We start from the raw sequence: 17,772 nt of genomic DNA, 5'->3' as shown, positions 1-17,772 counted from the left end.
AGTTTAATTGGTGATTGTAGAAAATTAAGTAGGTAGTAATTAGCGATTAATTTTGTGCTTTAATGCCGTTATTGCCTTCGTGATGCCGATGCCAGTCCCAAGCCCTGGTAGCTACATCGTGAGGGTCGGCATCAGGAAGGGCATCTCAAATGTCCGACTAGCTTAAGCAAAAAGAAGTATTCGATTTTGTGTAGGTACAATTGCACAGCATTAAGGAGAAAAGAACCATCCAAAAATTACCCCTAAATTGGATTTAACTAATATGTAAAATTTAACCGACCAAAATATTATTTTTTTACTCCGAGTTTCCCTTGTTTTCGACTAGCTTAAGCAAAAAGAAGTATTCGATTTTGTGTAGGTACAATTGCACAGCATTAAGGAGAAAAGAACCATCCAAAAATTACCCTAAATTGGATTTATAACTAATATGTAAAATTTAACCGACCAAAATATTATTTTTTTACTCCCAGTTTCCCTAGTTTAGTGCTTTTAATAGGGCTCTTTCTGTATGATGTTCTATCAAAATACTTTCGATCATAAGGAAAATAGCTACTCATTTTTATAGGTTTTGAAATTTGGTTTCTGTTGGCTCTTTCCTTTTCGGGTTCCAATTTTCGGGTTCGGATCAGCTGATTTTTCCCTAAGAAAAATATTAATTGATTACTCGAGCTTGATTTCTTCAGCAATGATTAATCGACTTATCTTTCTTCTTCAGCAATGGATCACTAATCGACTTTTCTTCTATTTGACTGGAGAAATGAGAGTGATATTATTTATGTCAATAATGTTCAGTTTCCTATTACTAGCTCCTCCATCTTCAGTGGCCAAATTGTCGGCCTGTTGTAGTTGTTCCGGTTCAAGTCTCTTGGATTTCTTTCGACGTCTGAACGGTTTCCGCATTTTATTGCTGACGAATTTTGGTTTGTTGTTCAACTGAAATTATACACGAAGATAATTGAGAGTTAAAAATAAAAATATTTGATTAAGAAAAGAGGATTCCAATATATTTAAAAAATTGAGCTTTTTCTGAAACATCATTCCCTGTTTTCTTCTTCAGCAATGGATCACTAATCGACTTTTCTTCTATTTGACTGGAGAAATGAGAGTGATATTATTTATGTCAATAATGTTCAATTTCCTATTACTAGCTCCTCCATCTTCAGTGGCCAAATTATCAGCCTGTTGTAGTTGTTCCGGTTCAAGTCTCTTGGATTTCTTTCGGCGTCTGAACGGTTTCCGCATTTTATTGCTGACGAATTTTGGTTTGTTGGTCAACTGAAATTATACACAAAGTTGAGACAGTTAAAAATAAATAAAAGTTTTTGAGCAAGAAAAGAGGATTCTAATCTATGTATTTGAAAATTTGAGCCTTTTCTGAAATATCATTCCCTCTTTATTTCTGATTTGCATGCATTTACCTGGACCCCAGTCCTAATTAAATTAAGACATAAGAATATTACAGTTTTATACTCAAATGTTAATTTTAAGAATTAACAAATTTAAAATTATATACCTTAATATCTTATACTACATACGTACTTTGAAAGATTAGATTGAAATAATTAAAATATTGACACATTAGGTAACTAGCGGGATACCCGCAAGCTTTGCATCGCTCAGGTTTCGGCCAAAAATTTCGAATTTCTTGAATAACTCGCGAACGGCTGGCTTTAGGAAATTTTAACCTAAGCGTATAACCACCGCCATAAAAATATGAACCTGTGTACAAAATTTGAAGTTTCTACGACTTACCGTTAAGACGGCAACCTCTTACAGACAAACAAACAGAAAACCTCTCTTATTAATAAGATATTTAAAATACGCACTTTTGGTGCATGTGCTTAAACTTTTTAGTGGATGTGCCCTAAACACCATTTACGTAGAAAATCTTCTACCACACACCACACGTGATGAAGCGTGATAAATCACTCCGCCCCCGCATTACCTAACGTTTACTTTTACTCTCATTTCTCATGACAATAAATTTAATTACCAATGTACAAAAACTCCTTTTCTTTGTTAGGTCTAATTTACTTACCTTCACGCCAGTTTTCTCATTGTCAAAAGATCCTAACACAGTCTTACTCAACGGCTGACAAAACTGACTCCTGTCTGTTTTCTCCACCTTTGCGAATTCTCTATTCGCTCTCATGGCTTTCATTTTCTGGGATTGCTTTTTCTTTTTTAAAAGCTCTTTGGTGATTTGATCCGGTGTGCTGGGAATGACTCCAGTTATGGTGTAATATTCCAGGAAAGTCTTCATTAGAACTCGGCCAATTCTTTCATCTGATATTTGACTCTAAGGAAAATATGTCTAGCTGAAAGATCGTAATAAAAACTTACTGGATCTTTTTTTTTAAAGGAATAACGGATTGTTAATTTTTGAGCTTTTTTTCTATCCCCTTACCTTTAGAACAATTTTCTAATTTTCTAATGTGTCCTAAGTGATCAATGCTGCAAAATTATAAATAAGAAATAAGGATACCTACTTTTTTACATTGAATATCTGAATTTTATTCTTGCTTAACAGAAAAAGGTGCATTGAACGTTAGGTGGTGTAAAACTTACACCTTTTATGGCCGATCTTACCACAGAGAGTTTTCAGCTAATCCAGAGTTCAAGAAATACTGGCCTGTGTAAATCAAATGGGTTACGTCAAAGAAAACCCTTGACACTGTGTTAACTTATGATTACCTAGAGAGACTTGGAGCAGTCAAGATTCGTCGAAAAAATGACTAAAGTTCCTGGGAAAAGTGACTTATGTTCCTCCTAATTTTATTACGCCACTGTGTAAACTTAACAGCCTGATAAAAAGGTAGTATAGAGTATTTAACAGTGAACTCGAGTCTTTTCAGGAATATATTCTCCGAATCATCAATTTGACATTTTTCTAGATTCCTGCTATTAGACTGTGTTCTCTAATGTTGTTTTAGTTTAGACCTTTACAATACCGGCAAGATACCATTTTAGATCTGCCCTTTGCTATGTATTTCATAAATAAAGGCACAATTTTGCCAATCCTAAATATATGTAACATACTAAGCCCTGCTAATAAGACCTTCTGGTCTTCAAAAGTTAACCCATATTGCCCAAGATAGCAAAATCCATCGTCTAAAGACTTTAACCCATATATGCACCTAGTGCCCATTCTGCCCACATTTATTATGTTAAGACCGTCTCTTCTTGATCCCTTGTGTGCCGCTTCCATTTTTGTTTAGGACTATTGGACCGAATAAAGGATACATGACTCTTCCTTGTAGGTGATCAGTTCTTTAGTGACGGGATGAATGTAGCCATAGAATGACACAATCAGGGAGTAACAGTTGACTGTATCTTTCAGCGTATCACTGAACACTCTGGGGGGGGGGGAAATCGGGGAGTTTAACGTTTGGAATTATGGTGGCAAAGATTCAAGAGATTGCCTTTGGTAATCTACTCATTATATTAGTAGCGCAGTTAGTGGTCTGTGGAAAATATGAAATATTTTTGTTTCAGTGAATTCCCCATATCATAATACAAGTAACTATACTCATTTCCCACCACACACAGATAGAAAATTTAGCGGTCCCCCTATATCCTTAGCAGATAATATTATAATAATAATAATAGACTCTTGAGTGGAAGGAAACCACTAGGCGAGGTTAACGCCTTAGTAATAATAATAATAATAGACTCTTGAGTGGAAGGCAACCACTAGGCGAGGTTAACGCCTTAGGCGTTCTCTACCACCTAACCCTTAGAGCTCCATTATTATGTGGTCAAATTCTCAAATAATTGAGGATAAAATTCCATACCTCGGCTGGGATCGAACCCACGCCCTCCTGTTTACCAGGCGAGCGTCTTGACCTCTACGCCACCGAGGCAGCTTATCAACTATACTATAGGTACCTACTTTGGTTGTAATACTAATCATTGACCATTGATAGACATTGTCATAAATTTATTAATTCAGTGATTGGAGTGATTGTCGACAGTTATTTAATTACTATTAAATGATGTTTAAATATTTTGTAGTCAAAACCAAATGTCAGCCCAAAACAATCACCTTAGCTAGGGCTGATTGAGAGGCTGACGAAAAACGCCGACCCCGTCTGAACACGGGAAAAGGCGAAGAAGAAGAAATGTTAAAAGATACAAACCTTCTTGCGGTTCCCAACTTATCCAGAACCCGATTGAATATTGTGTTCTTCTTTTCATAGTCTTCTGCATTGTTAGCCAAAAGTTTGGGCAGGATAGTGTGCCTCTCGAATCTGAGGGAACATCCAACAATAATAATCTTGATTCTTGAATCACTAACAGTATGAATTTTCAGCACATCGAAGCGTTTACCCCTTCATGTGAGTTTAATTACAGTTACCAAGTCAGCTCCCATGGCGACTTTCATTGTCGCTGTCTTCACTATCTGTAAGCAAATTAGAGGGTTTTAGTATTTACAGACTAAAACGTCCTTATCCTCATCATCCTGCGTAACCCTTTACGTTAGACATAAATTGTTAGACCGGGAGCTAGCGATGAAAAAATTACCTTATAAGGTACAAGAGACCTGGGCCTCATTCCACGAAAGTATGTAATAATAAAAGTTACAAGTGTAAAGTTACAATAATAATAATAATTTAAATATGTGAAAGTTACAATAATAATAATTTTATGTACGCTATTATCATTGTTACAACTTCTACTTTAGTGATTTTCATTATTCCATACTGAGGCACTAGATTTGATGCGGAAGGGTGAATAAATACAGAAACTGAAGCAAACGTCTCAATTTTTTATGAGGCTCTGCCTTGTTTGACAGGGGGAAACGTTATCAGTTTTGCAACCATAAAATTGGTCTCACTTCCAAAACTATACCCCAGTGAATAAAGAAATTCAAAAGTTCTTATGGTTAGTATCCAGTAGCTTCTTTCAGTGTGAGCTATATTAGTCTATATCTACGCATGTAATCTAGCTGTAGGTACGATGATAAAAGTACATTCTAAGGGCCCTCATTGGCTAAGAATATTTCGTGACCATGAAGTTTGACCAGCGATGTAAATAGCACTTTTTCACCAATGGCTAAACAGGCAACACGCTAGAAATGTTTTAAATGGCTTGTTAATTACATTATTTCGTGTTTCTGACATTTGGCTCGTGGTGCTTTCTACCATCATGTTTTGGTGTGCTAACAAGCTGTTAGCATATTTGTGTTTGTCATTCTACGAAGCTTGTTGGTGAGATTAATATAAAATTATCTATGCACAACATGAATTGACCTTTATGTTGCTCAATAATCTCAAGTAAAAAGAAAAAAAAAATCCATGCCCATAAATAGCCTGTGATGCTGAAAAATGGGATACTTTATAAAAGTATGTTCTATATTTATAAATAAAAAAGCTACTTTTTTAAAAAAAAATCTTAAGTAATATTAAGTTTTTCACTAATCATTTAATCACTTATTCATTCAAAGGTAGATGATGCTTCACTGAAATGAAAAGTTACCCACTAATTTTATTATTGTTTATTGTCAATTTACTCCATAATCCTTTGATTTGTTTTGTTTATTTATTTTTTTAATTTCTTTCTTTTTGCTTTCATGGATTTATTTTGGAAGACACAACTTTGGCAGATTTTAGTAAGCATAATCTTTTTTATTGTTTTGATCCTAAAAACGTTCAATTTTCATTTCCTTCGTCTTGGTTGGATATATTTGGTTTTGGACTCTTCTTGTTTTGTTTTCTTTACTTTCATTTCTTTGTATTTCACAAGGTGTATCTTAAATCATGCAAATAATAACAATCTCATGGAGAGCTTTATAGAAACTGAAAACAGTTGTTAGGTATGAGAAAAAAAAAAAAATAATAATAATCTGAAATTGCATGGTTGAAATAAATAAATCAAGGTGGTTAAAACACTATTTATCTATCGAATTTAATAAACAAGGAAATTTACAGTTTCTTTACTTTCATTTCTTTGTATTTCACAAGGTGTATCTTAAATCATGCAAATAATAACAATCTCATGGAGAGCTTTATAGAAACTGAGAACAGTTGTTAGGTATGAGAAATAAAAATCTGAAATTGCATGGTTGAAATAAATAAATCAAGGTGGTTGAAACACTATTTAAACTATCGAATTTAATAAACAAGGAAATTTACAGTGTAGAAATAATATTCCCCTGTACTCAAACACTTGGTGGTTGGTGGGTAGTTAGAATACCTACCCGATATTTTGATTTGTTTGAATAAATAGGACCTAGGTTATTTTACCCTTCCGCGTCTATTACACTTTTGTAATTACTCCTTTGATACACCTTGTATTCTGAGATAAGTAATCCACGTTTTAACATTTTTCTTGTGTTGTTTATTTTTATTTACCGATTTAGGACTAAAAAAAATCTACGTATTTATAACTCCTGGTAATGATTTTAGTCCATTTGATGGGAAATGGTTTATCAAACACTTCTTAACAAACTCTTTACCTATGAAAAAGTTCATCTTGGTTTTTCGGATGCTGAAATTTGTGTTTTTCTCATTTCAACAGCACAAAGTTTGGGCTATGGATTTGTGAACTATCATAGACCTGAGGATGCCGAAAAGGCTATCAACACGTTGAATGGATTACGTCTACAGAATAAAACCATAAAAGTAAGTACCTATCTAATACAATTTATCAGTCAAGAGAAAACATCGTAGTCATTTTACATCTAATGATCACGTTACTATCAAAGCAGTTTTATTTGTGTGTTAATGACAATTTATTCATGTTGCTCGAATCAATACCTACTTACCTATCTAAAGAGTTTAGATCAAAGCAGTAGACTTTTGAGGAAAATTTTCCCTACCTCAGCTACATCTTTGTAAATTCAAAAGTTAAGAGGAAGCAAGAAAAATAACACAATATTTTCAAAATTAATGTCTTTCCTCAATGTTTTATTTTCTTTATTTATTAATATCAAGTAGGTAATACAAATACACGGGGATCCTTCCTAAGCCAATGCTTCTAAGAAGGCGTTCTTGTATTCTTATGTGATGAAAATTTTCTCTTCAGGTGTCATACGCACGCCCCAGCAGTGAATCCATCAAAGGTGCAAACCTGTACGTTAGCGGATTGCCCAAGCATATGTCACAACAAGAACTGGAGAGCCTCTTCAGCCCCTATGGTCGCATCATAACTTCTAGAATTCTCTGTGATAATCTTGCGACCGAGAATGGCAAGTATTATTCGGGGTTAGGTGGTAGAGAACGCCTCCGGCGTTAACTTCACATAACTTCTAGAATCATCTGTGATAGTCTTGCGACTGAGAATGGTACCTAAGTATTTTTGACCATGGGAGTGTTCGTATGAATTTATTGTCCTTTGTACCTGCTGTATATGGTTGAGGATGCTATCGGCGTCATGTTTACACATAGGGCGGCAGAGAGACAGCTCCGGAAAATTTTCCTTTGTTTGAACATTTCACTTTTTAAAACACACAATCTATTGAAAATCTAAAATATTGAACTTCTTTTCGACAATTTTGAAAAGATCAGTCTTTAGTGCAACATAACGTCATAGCATTCTATTTGTCCACCCTACACAGCTATAGGAAGTTACGTCTTCGCAAAATAGCAAATACCTACCAGCATCTATACCAAAGGTTTTCAGTCCATTTTAATATTAGCAAAAGAAGACGTGGGGGTAATACTCGTACATCAAAAATTTCGACATTCGCCATTCAAAATATCAATAAGCATCCCTGAATATCTAAGCCGCTACCACCCCTCGAAATATAGATTAAAAATCACTTGTGAGTAATTTTTGTAAGTCGTTGACCCTATACACAATAGGGCTAGCATTTATTTGAGGAAAATTCATAAAACTCATGAAAGGCTTCACTGACTTTTGCAGGTACCTATAGGTATTGTGTAGTTGGGTACCGACCTACCCAAAACATCGTACCTACGCTTTTAAACTTTCACCTTCGAGCCATCTAGGGCGTGTTTCAATATTTGACCTTATCAAATAGACGTGCTCTCTCAATATTCTCAGGAACTTCTGGTACACAAATTTCACCATGGATTATGCTAGAGTCAGTGGAGGGGGTAACACTAGAGTGAACTTGTATTTTTTTTTATTTTTTACACCAGTTGCTGAATTCATTCAATGGAGGCCTGTGGCAATGAAGTACAATTTCCTTTTAACACAACAAGAACTGGAGAGCCTCTTCAGCCCCTATGGTCGCATCATAACTTCTAGAATTCTCTGTGATAATCTTGCGACCGAGAATGGTAAGTATTGTTCGGAGTTAGGTGGTAGAGAACGCCTCCGGCGTTAACTTTACATAACTTCTAGAATCATCTGTGATAGTCTTGCGACTGAGAATGGTACCTAAATATTTTTTGGGGTTAGGTGGTAGAGAACGCCTCCTGCGCGGCGTTAACTTTACCTAGTTACCTTCCACTCAAGAGTATTATTGTTGTTACAAAGCAACTCCTTACAGAGCCCAGCCTTTTTTCTGAGTGAGTTCTACTGTGCAGTATGTTAGATTTATTAAAGAAACGGTAGAGAACGCCTCCTGCGCGGCGTTAACTTTACCTAGTTACCTTCCACTCAAGAGTATTATTGTTGTTACAAAGCAACTCCTTACATAGCCCGGCCTTTTTTCTGAGTGAGTTCTACTGTGCAGTAAGTATGTTAGATTTATTAAAGAAACAAAAAAAAACTGCTCCGTGACTTGGTGGATATCACACTCGGCTTGCAAGCTGGAAGTACCGGATTCAATCCCGGTGGAATCGAAGTTTTTTTCCGAAACGGTTGTGTCATGTCTGTAAGTTTACAAACTTTGCTTACTTGATCGTCATTGTTCTTTTTTTCCTTTTTCAGTACGTTCGTTTGTTACGGGTACTCCTGAAATCCCATGTAAGTAGATTTTGAATTCTTAGTTAAGTATTTCTGTTGGCATACTTACGACATACTTTTAATAGGAGTATAAAATGTTGGCAAAATGGGACTTTTCAGTACGTTCGTTTGTTACGGGTACTCCTGAAATCCCATGTAAGTAGATTTTGAATTCTTAGTTAAGTATTTCTGTTGGCATACAACATACCTTTAATAGGAGTATAAAATGTTGGCAAAATGGGATATGGGCCCAAAAAAAAAAAAAAAAAAAAAAAAAAACTTCAGAAGACATAGGTAGACAAGTAAGTATACTGATTTGAATTGGTTGTACCTATCTACAGTATAATATTGAAAATACTGTAAATAATAGAATATAGGATACCTATACAGACCAACTGACGTTGATAAGCTTTCTTTAGAATGTCAGCTTGGGATCAGAAGTCCCATTATGCTAACAGCTGACGGGGCCACACAACGGGAGAAGTTTGATAAATATATTACCCGGGATCTTTCCCAGAACCTAGTGAGAAAAGTCAAAAAGTTGATCGCCTGACCTGAAATTTCCTAGGAACACTCCGTCAGGATTTAGCATGGGAAATATTTTGAACACCACATGACTTCGAAGGGTCTTGGCTATGATATGGTTGCTGATTAGCAAATCGATGATTCCTGTTGAACACAAAAATAAGAAATGAATAGTTCATAGCTAAAGGGGATTGAGCTAAAATATAACTGAGCCAAATTTCAAATCAATCGGACCAGTACAAGCGACTTAAAATTTAGTCACAACATCTGACCCAAACAGCAACAACAACAACAACGATCTCAAGATAAGTAAAACCACGTACCTAATTAGGAAAGACATTTGGTGTGGTTTACCTACAAAGGGGAAAAAATCGCCCTAAAAATCAAGGAAATCTATTTTGTGCTCCAAGGCGATACCAGCTGATCCAAGGAGACTTAAAATTTAGTCACAACATCTGACCCAAACAGCAACAACAACAACAACGATCTCAAGATAAGTAAAACCACGTACCTAATTAGGAATGACATTTGGTGTGGTTTACCTACAATTGAAAGGGGGAAAAAATCGCCCTAAAAATCAAGGAAATCTGTTTTGTGCTCCAAGGCGATACCAGCTGATCCAAGGATCATGATTTCTTTCTAAGGAGCCGATTTACATCAGATCTCCTTTGTATTACAATGCAATATCTTTCTTTCCAAAGCACACTGCTTGAATAGTAGTGAATTCAAGGGAATCTAACGAATGCTTTTAAGGCGTATTTATTATCATGACAATCAAGTTCTCGGATAATTGAGAGAATCATTATTTCATATTTATAGACAAGGACCTTTAAACTTATGTTCCTAAATAAGGACCTTTAAACTACGAATGTTCTTTGATATATAAGAGATGCAAAGGTACTTTGACATATAAAAGATGTAATAGGTACCATGACATATAAAAGATGCAATAGATACCTTGACATATAAATGACGTAGGGCTTTCTCCTGGATGCACCCGACTCAGAATGATGTTCCTAAATAAGGACCTTTAAACTACGAATGTTCTTTGATATATAAGAGATGCAAAGGTACTTTGACATATAAAAGATGTAATAGATACCTTGACATATAAATGATGTAGGGCTTTCTCCTGGATGCACCCGACTCAGAATAACAACCACCCTTAGCTTTCCCTTATGATTTTCATTTCTCTTCTTGTCCGTGATTGTGACGACTTCGATTCTTCTTTTTTGCTACAGGAAACAAAATGCGTACATTACTTTCCCTTAAGTTTTACTTTTGTCTGTGCAGTGTACATTGCTTAGAATTGTGAAAATTTCCCGTTTCATTACAATCTATTCAGTTTGGCAATAAAAAAAAGGAATTTTAATTGTGGTTGGTTGATCTGACAGAGACAGACAGATCTAAATACACATAACTAGGTGCTGTCGAAAATTTTGAAAGTGCATTTTTCAATTCTTTGATATTTCCGGATTTGATTTCTTGGGAAAATTACGAACTTGACGCTTGTATCCATATCTAAACGTGTGTGCCGTCTAGGTAATTATTACTTAACCAATTAGAGAAAATTTTGAAATAAATTATGGAATTTTCATTTTTCAACTGTGATTGGACCTTACCAATCGAGCACCGAGACAGATTTTTTGAATAGATAGATTGAATATATCTCATTTATCCTGCTTGGATGAGACTGAGAAGGCCCTTTACCCCCGCAGTCTAAATAAGGTCTTGTACAATGTACATTGGTAGACTTCATGTTGTTCGTTTCTTTTGAACTATCATCAATTTGACATTTTTCTAGATTCCTGCTATTAGACTGTGTTCTCTAATGTTGTTTTAGTTTAGACCTTTACAATACCGGCAAGATACCATTTTAGATCTGCCCTTTGCTATGTATTTCATAAATAAAGGCACAATTTTGCCAATCCTAAATATATGTAACATACTAAGCCCTGCTAATAAGACCTTCTGGTCTTCAAAAGTTAACCCATATTGCCCAAGATAGCAAAATCCATCGTCTAAAGACTTTAACCCATATATGCACCTAGTGCCCATTCTGCCCACATTTATTATGTTAAGACCGTCTCTTCTTGATCCCTTGTGTGCCGCTTCCATTTTTGTTTAGGACTATTGGACCGAATAAAGGATACATGACTCTTCCTTGTAGGTGATCAGTTCTTTAGTGACGGGATGAATGTAGCCATAGAATGACACAATCAGGGAGTAACAGTTGACTGTATCTTTCAGCGTATCACTGAACACTCTGGGGGGGGGGGAAATCGGGGAGTTTAACGTTTGGAATTATGGTGGCAAAGATTCAAGAGATTGCCTTTGGTAATCTACTCATTATATTAGTAGCGCAGTTAGTGGTCTGTGGAAAATATGAAATATTTTTGTTTCAGTGAATTCCCCATATCATAATACAAGTAACTATACTCATTTCCCACCACACACAGATAGAAAATTTAGCGGTCCCCCTATATCCTTAGCAGATAATATTAACGATTTATCAACTATACTATAGGTACCTATACTTTGGTCGTACTAATCATTGACCATTGGTAGACATTGTCATAAATTTATTAATTCAGTGATTGGAGTGATTGTCGATAGTTATTTAATTACTTGTAAATGATGTTTAAATATTTTGTAGTCAAAACCAAATGTCAGCCCAAAACCATCACCTTAGCTAGGGCTGATTGAGAGGCTGACGAAAAACGCCGACCCCGTCTGAACACGGGAAAAGAAAAGGCGAAGAAGAAGAAAAGTTAAAAGATACAAACCTTCTTGCAGTTCCCAACTTATCCAGAACCCGATTGAATATTGTGTTCTTCTTTTCATAGTCTTCCGCATTGTTAGCCAAAAGTTTGGGCAGGATAGTGTGCCTCTCGAACCTGAGGGAACATCCAACAATAATAATTTTGATTCTTGAATCACTAACAGTATGAGTTACCTAGTCAGCTCCCATGGCATAAATCTCAGTTGTACGAGGAATCTTCTTGATGGAACTCTAACGTCTTCATGACTTACCAGTTTCAAAGGAGGCATCAAAACAAAGATGGCCACGCTTGGCTTTGCCACTGTGACCTGGTGGTCGCATGACCAGTCTGGTAACATTACCCATGCCACTTTCATTGTCGCTGTCTTCACTATCTGTAAGCAAATTAGAGGGTTTTAGTATTTACAGACTAAAACGTCCTTATCCTCATCATCCTACGTAACCCTTTACGTTAGACATAAATTGTTAGACCGGGAGCTAGCGATGAAAAAATCACCTTATAAGGTACAAGAGACCTGGGCCTCATTCCACGAAAGTATGTAATAATAAAAGTTACAAGTGTAAAGTTACAATAATAATAATAATTTAAATATGTGAAAGTTACAATAATAATAATTTTATGTACGCTATTATCATTGTTACAACTTCTACTTTAGTGATTTTCATTATTCCATACTGAGGCACTAGATTTGATGCGGAAGGGTGAATAAATACAGAAACTGAAGCAAACGTCTCAATTTTTTATGAGGCTCTGCCTTGTTTGACAGGGGGAAACGTTATCAGTTTTGCAACCATAAAATTGGTCTCACTTCCAAAACTATACCCCAGTGAATAAAGAAATTCAAAAGTTCTTATGGTTAGTATCCAGTAGCTTCTTTCAGTGTGAGCTATATTAGTCTATATCTACGCATGTAATCTAGCTGTAGGTACGATGATAAAAGTACATTCTAAGGGCCCTCATTGGCTAAGAATATTTCGTGACCATGAAGTTTGACCAGCGATGTAAATAGCACTTTTTCACCAATGGCTAAACAGGCAACACGCTAGAAATGTTTTAAATGGCTTGTTAATTACATTATTTCGTGTTTCTGACATTTGGCTCGTGGTGCTTTCTACCATCATGTTTTGGTGTGCTAACAAGCTGTTAGCATATTTGTGTTTGTCATTCTACGAAGCTTGTTGGTGAGATTATTGCTTGGACATTAGCATACGATGGTGAAGATGACACCTGACTAGATTTTTAGTCACCAAATTTCGTGTTTTGTGAGTTACTAATTAGGTTTTGCTCATTAAAAAATTATTTAGCCATTTTAGTGCAGCTACTGGTTGTGCTAAAATACATAGGTGTTCAGTTGGATGAGGATATGCTATTTGAAAAACTATTTCTAATTTATTAAAATACTTTAAAAGCTCAGAAAAGAATCCCCTACAAACCTGAATCCATGATAAATATCTATGATGTATGGAAATGAAGTAGGTATGTGTACTTGTTACTTGAAGTATTTCCAGCAGGGAGCTAACTCACCCCTTGGAAGGGTTCATTTTGAACTCATTGATTTCAATGCCTTGTAAAAACCACCCTCTACTTCAGCAGCAAACCATTACCCCCTGAGAAAATAGTTCAACTTTCAAAGCATATTTCTTAGAAGAAATGTAAGTTTTCTTCGATATTTTTAATTGACATTGCTACTTTGAATCATTTTAATTAAATAAAACAGTCCTATTTTATACAAACTGTGAACAAGGTCTCAAAAAAAAAAAAAAAAAAAAAAAAAAAAAAAAACTTCAGAAGGCATAGGTAGACAAGTAAGTATACTGATTTGAATTGGTTGTACTTACCTACCTACAGTATAATATTGAAAATACTGTAAATAATAGAATATAGGATACCTATACAGGCCAACTGACGGTGATAGGCTTTCTTTAGTATGTCAGCTTGGGATCAGAAGTCCCATTATGCTAACAGCTGACGGGGCCACACAACGGGGGAAGTTTGAGATACCCGGGATCTTTCCCAGAACCTAGTGAGAAAAGTCTAAAAGTTGATCGCCTTACCTGAAATTTCCTAGGAACACTCCGTCAGGATTTAGCATGGGAAATATTTTGAACACCACATGACTTCGAAGGGTCTTGGCTATGATATGGTTGCTGATTAGCAAATCGATGATTCCTGTTGAACAAAAAATAAATGAATAGTTCATATTCATAATTTTATGTACGCTATTATCATTGTTACAACTTCTACTTTAGTGATTTTCATTATTCCATACTGAGGCACTAGATTTGATGCGGAAAGGTGAATAAATACAGAAACTGAAGCAAACGTCTCAATTTTTTATGAGGCTCTGCCTTGTTTGACAGGGGGATACGTTATCAGTTTTGCAACCATAAAATTGGTTTCACTTCCAAAACTATACCCTAGTGAATAAAGAAATTCAAAAGTTCTTATGGTTAGTATCCAGTAGCTTCTTTCAGTGTGAGCTGTATTAGTCTATATCTACGTATGTAATCTAGCTGTAGGTACGATGATAAAAGTACATTCTAAGCGCCCTTATTGGCTAAGAATATTTCGTGACCATGAAGTTTGACCAGCGATGTAAATAGCACTTTTTCACCAATGGCTAAACAGGCAACACGCTAGAAATGTGTTAAATGGCTTGTTAATTACATTATTTCGTGTTTCTGTCATTTGGCTCGTGGTGCTTTCTACCATCATGTTTTGGTGTGCTAACAAGCTGTTAGCATATTTGTGTTTTTCATTCTACGAAGCTTGTTGGTGAGATTATTGCTTGGACATTAGCATACGATGGTGAAGATGACACCTGACTAGATTTTTAGTCACCAAATTTCGTGTTTTGTGAGTTACTAATTAGGTTTTGCTCATTAAAAAATTATTTAGCCATTTTAGTGCAGCTACTGGTTGTGCTAAAATACATAGGTGTTCAGTTGGATGAGGATATGCTATTTGAAAAACTATTTCTAATTTATTAAAATACTTTAAAAGCTCAGAAAAGAATCCCCTACAAACCTGAATCCATGATAAATATCTATGATGTATGGAAATGAAGTAGGTATGTGTACTTGTTACTTGAAGTATTTCCAGCAGGGAGCTAACTCACCCCTTGGAAGGGTTCATTTTGAACTCATTGATTTCAATGCCTTGTAAAAACCACCCTCTACTTCAGCAGCAAACCATTACCCCCTGAGAAAATAGTTCAACTTTCAAAGCATATTTCTTAGAAGAAATGTAAGTTTTCTTCGATATTTTTAATTGACATTGCTACTTTGAATCATTTTAATTAAATAAAACAGTCCTATTTTATACAAACTGTGAACAAGGTCTGAAATTCCTGGGAAAATGTGAAAAATCCATATATTCTGGAAAATATGGCGGAGGATTACTAAAGCTCACCCCTTCGGATTTTCTATTTCAGTTCTGCACTCTCGTATAGACCTTGTTTTTTCGTTTGTAGTAGCACTCGTTTTTTTTATTTTATTTTTTTATTTTTATTCTTTTTCGTTCTTTTTATTTAATTTTCAATAAATGTTTCCTGTGTTTCGATTCACACGTTTCTTTTTATTTAAATAAGTCATTATTTATTTTTTATTGTTCATTATTTTTTGTTTGGTAAGTAGTTTCCATTTGATCAATCAAATGCACGTACATTATATTTGAGTGGGTGGTTTCTCTCTTCTTCATCTTGCAGGCCTGGAAGGAATTTATTCCGAAAGCCTATAACAAGTACATTCTTTTGGAACTTTTCCGATCCACACTTTCGCTTTATTAGTAGTTTATTTCGATCCGAAAAGCAGTAAGTAAGCATTTCAATCCATAATATTTGTGTTATTTTTGATCAAATGTGTTGTATTTTAACCATGGGAGTGTTCGTATGAATTTATTGTCCTTTGTACCTGCTGTATATGGTTGAGGATGCTATCGGCGTCATGTTTACACATAGGGCGGCAGAGAGACAGCTCCGGAAAATTTTCCTTTGTTTGAACATTTCACTTTTTAAAACACACAATCTATTGAAAATCTAAAATATTGAACTTCTTTTCGACAATTTTGAAAAGATCAGTCTTTAGTGCAACATAACGTCATAGCATTCTATTTGTCCACCCTACACAGCTATAGGAAGTTACGTCTTCGCAAAATAGCAAATACCTACCAGCATCTATACCCAAGGTTTTCAGTCCATTTTAATATTAACAAAAGAAGACGTGGGTGTAATACTCGTACATCAAAAATTTCGACATTCGCCATTCAAAATCTCAATAAGCATCCCTGAATATCTAAGCCGCTACCACCCCTCGAAATATAGATTAAAAATCACTTGTGAGTAATTTTTGTAAGTCGTTGACCCTATACATATACACAATAGGGCTAGCATTTATTTGAGGAAAATTCATAAAACTCATGAAAGGCTTCACTGACTTTTGCAGGTACCTAGGTATTGTGTAGTTGGGTACCGACCTACCCAAAACATCGTACCTACGCTTTTAAACTTTCACCTTTGAGCCATCTAGGGCGTGTTTCAATATTTGACCTTATCAAATAGACGTGCTCTCAGAGGTGCTGTCGAAAATTTTGAAAGTGCATTTTTCAATTCTTTGATATTTCCGGATTTGATTTCTTGGGAAAATTACGAACTTGACGCTTATATCCATATCTAAACGTGTGTGCCGTCTAGGTAATTATTAGAAAATTTTGAAATAAATGATGGAATTTTTATTTTTCAACTGTGATTGAACCTTACCAATCGAGCACCGAGACAGATTTTTTGAATAGATAGATTGAATATATACCTACGTATCTCATTTATCCTGCTAGGATGAGGCTGAGAAGGCCCTTTACCCCCGCAGTCTAAATAAGGTCTTGTACAATGTAGAATTGTACATTGGTGGACTTCATGTTGTTCGTTTTTTTTTGAACTTTTGTGTGACGCTTGCCAATAATTATTCGAGTTAAATTAACCAGAAAATAAAAAATAATGCAATCGAAAAAAAATATAATAATGCAATCGGACTTTTACCATGAATTTTTGACATAAAGGTCGTTCCATAATACCCAGGTACTAAATTCTATGACTTGACTTAAACTCGAACCATCAACCTTTAGATCTGAAATTCACTCAAAATAGTGGATGTGCCAAAATCACCCCAGTTCTGTTGTGTATCATGTACGGTATTTCCATTTCCCGTACGGTTTTCCAAGTACCTATGCGATTTGATTTAACTCTGACTTGGCAACAGTGTAATTTTGATCTCATGGCCGCGAGTTTTCAAAACCCAACTCACTTGTGAATGGAGCGGGGATTTTTTCTATTTCCCACGGGAAAATGAAGGGAAATTTCCAGGTCTTTCTAAAGGAGTAGGATTCATTCGGTTCGACCAGCGGATCGAAGCAGAGCGTGCAATACAAGAGCTGAACGGTACAATCCCCAAGGGTTCCAACGAGCCAATCACGGTCAAGTTCGCCAATAGTCCGAGTAGCAGCAACAAGGTCATAGCTCCGTTGGCGGCCTATCTGACGCCACAGGCGGCTGCGGCCCGCCGATTTGGCGGCCCCATACATCACGCCGGCCGATTCAAGTAAGTTTAACAATGCT

General features: G+C 35.7%; 1 protein-coding gene and 1 long non-coding RNA gene across 2 annotated transcripts; both read right to left on the bottom strand.

Annotated features, from left to right (window-relative positions):
• Window positions 1–348: 348 nt before the first annotated feature.
• Window positions 349–15,201, bottom strand: LOC103511227 (cytosolic carboxypeptidase 6-like). Its single transcript, XM_026825033.1, has 11 exons — window positions 15,192–15,201; window positions 14,219–14,333; window positions 12,411–12,533; window positions 12,168–12,278; window positions 11,521–11,647; window positions 10,484–10,616; window positions 9,411–9,525; window positions 4,140–4,250; window positions 3,244–3,356; window positions 2,039–2,286; window positions 349–933 (listed from the first exon to the last, which is right to left on the bottom strand). The coding sequence occupies exons 1-11, from the start codon at window positions 15,199–15,201 to the stop codon at window positions 742–744; spliced, it is 1,398 nt and encodes a 465-aa protein (XP_026680834.1). The 3' UTR covers window positions 349–741.
• On the bottom strand, window positions 11,535–12,281 carry LOC113468316. Its single transcript, XR_003392114.1, has 2 exons — window positions 12,168–12,281; window positions 11,535–11,647 (listed from the first exon to the last, which is right to left on the bottom strand). It is a non-coding gene; the product is annotated as an uncharacterized LOC113468316 (long non-coding RNA).
• Window positions 15,202–17,772: the final 2,571 nt, after the last annotated feature.

This window comes from Diaphorina citri, unplaced genomic scaffold (genome assembly GCF_000475195.1).
Source record: "Diaphorina citri unplaced genomic scaffold, Diaci psyllid genome assembly version 1.1 scaffold31, whole genome shotgun sequence".
Classification (NCBI taxonomy): Eukaryota; Metazoa; Arthropoda; class Insecta; order Hemiptera; family Psyllidae; genus Diaphorina; species Diaphorina citri.
This window is presented reverse-complemented; position numbering and strand designations above follow the sequence as displayed.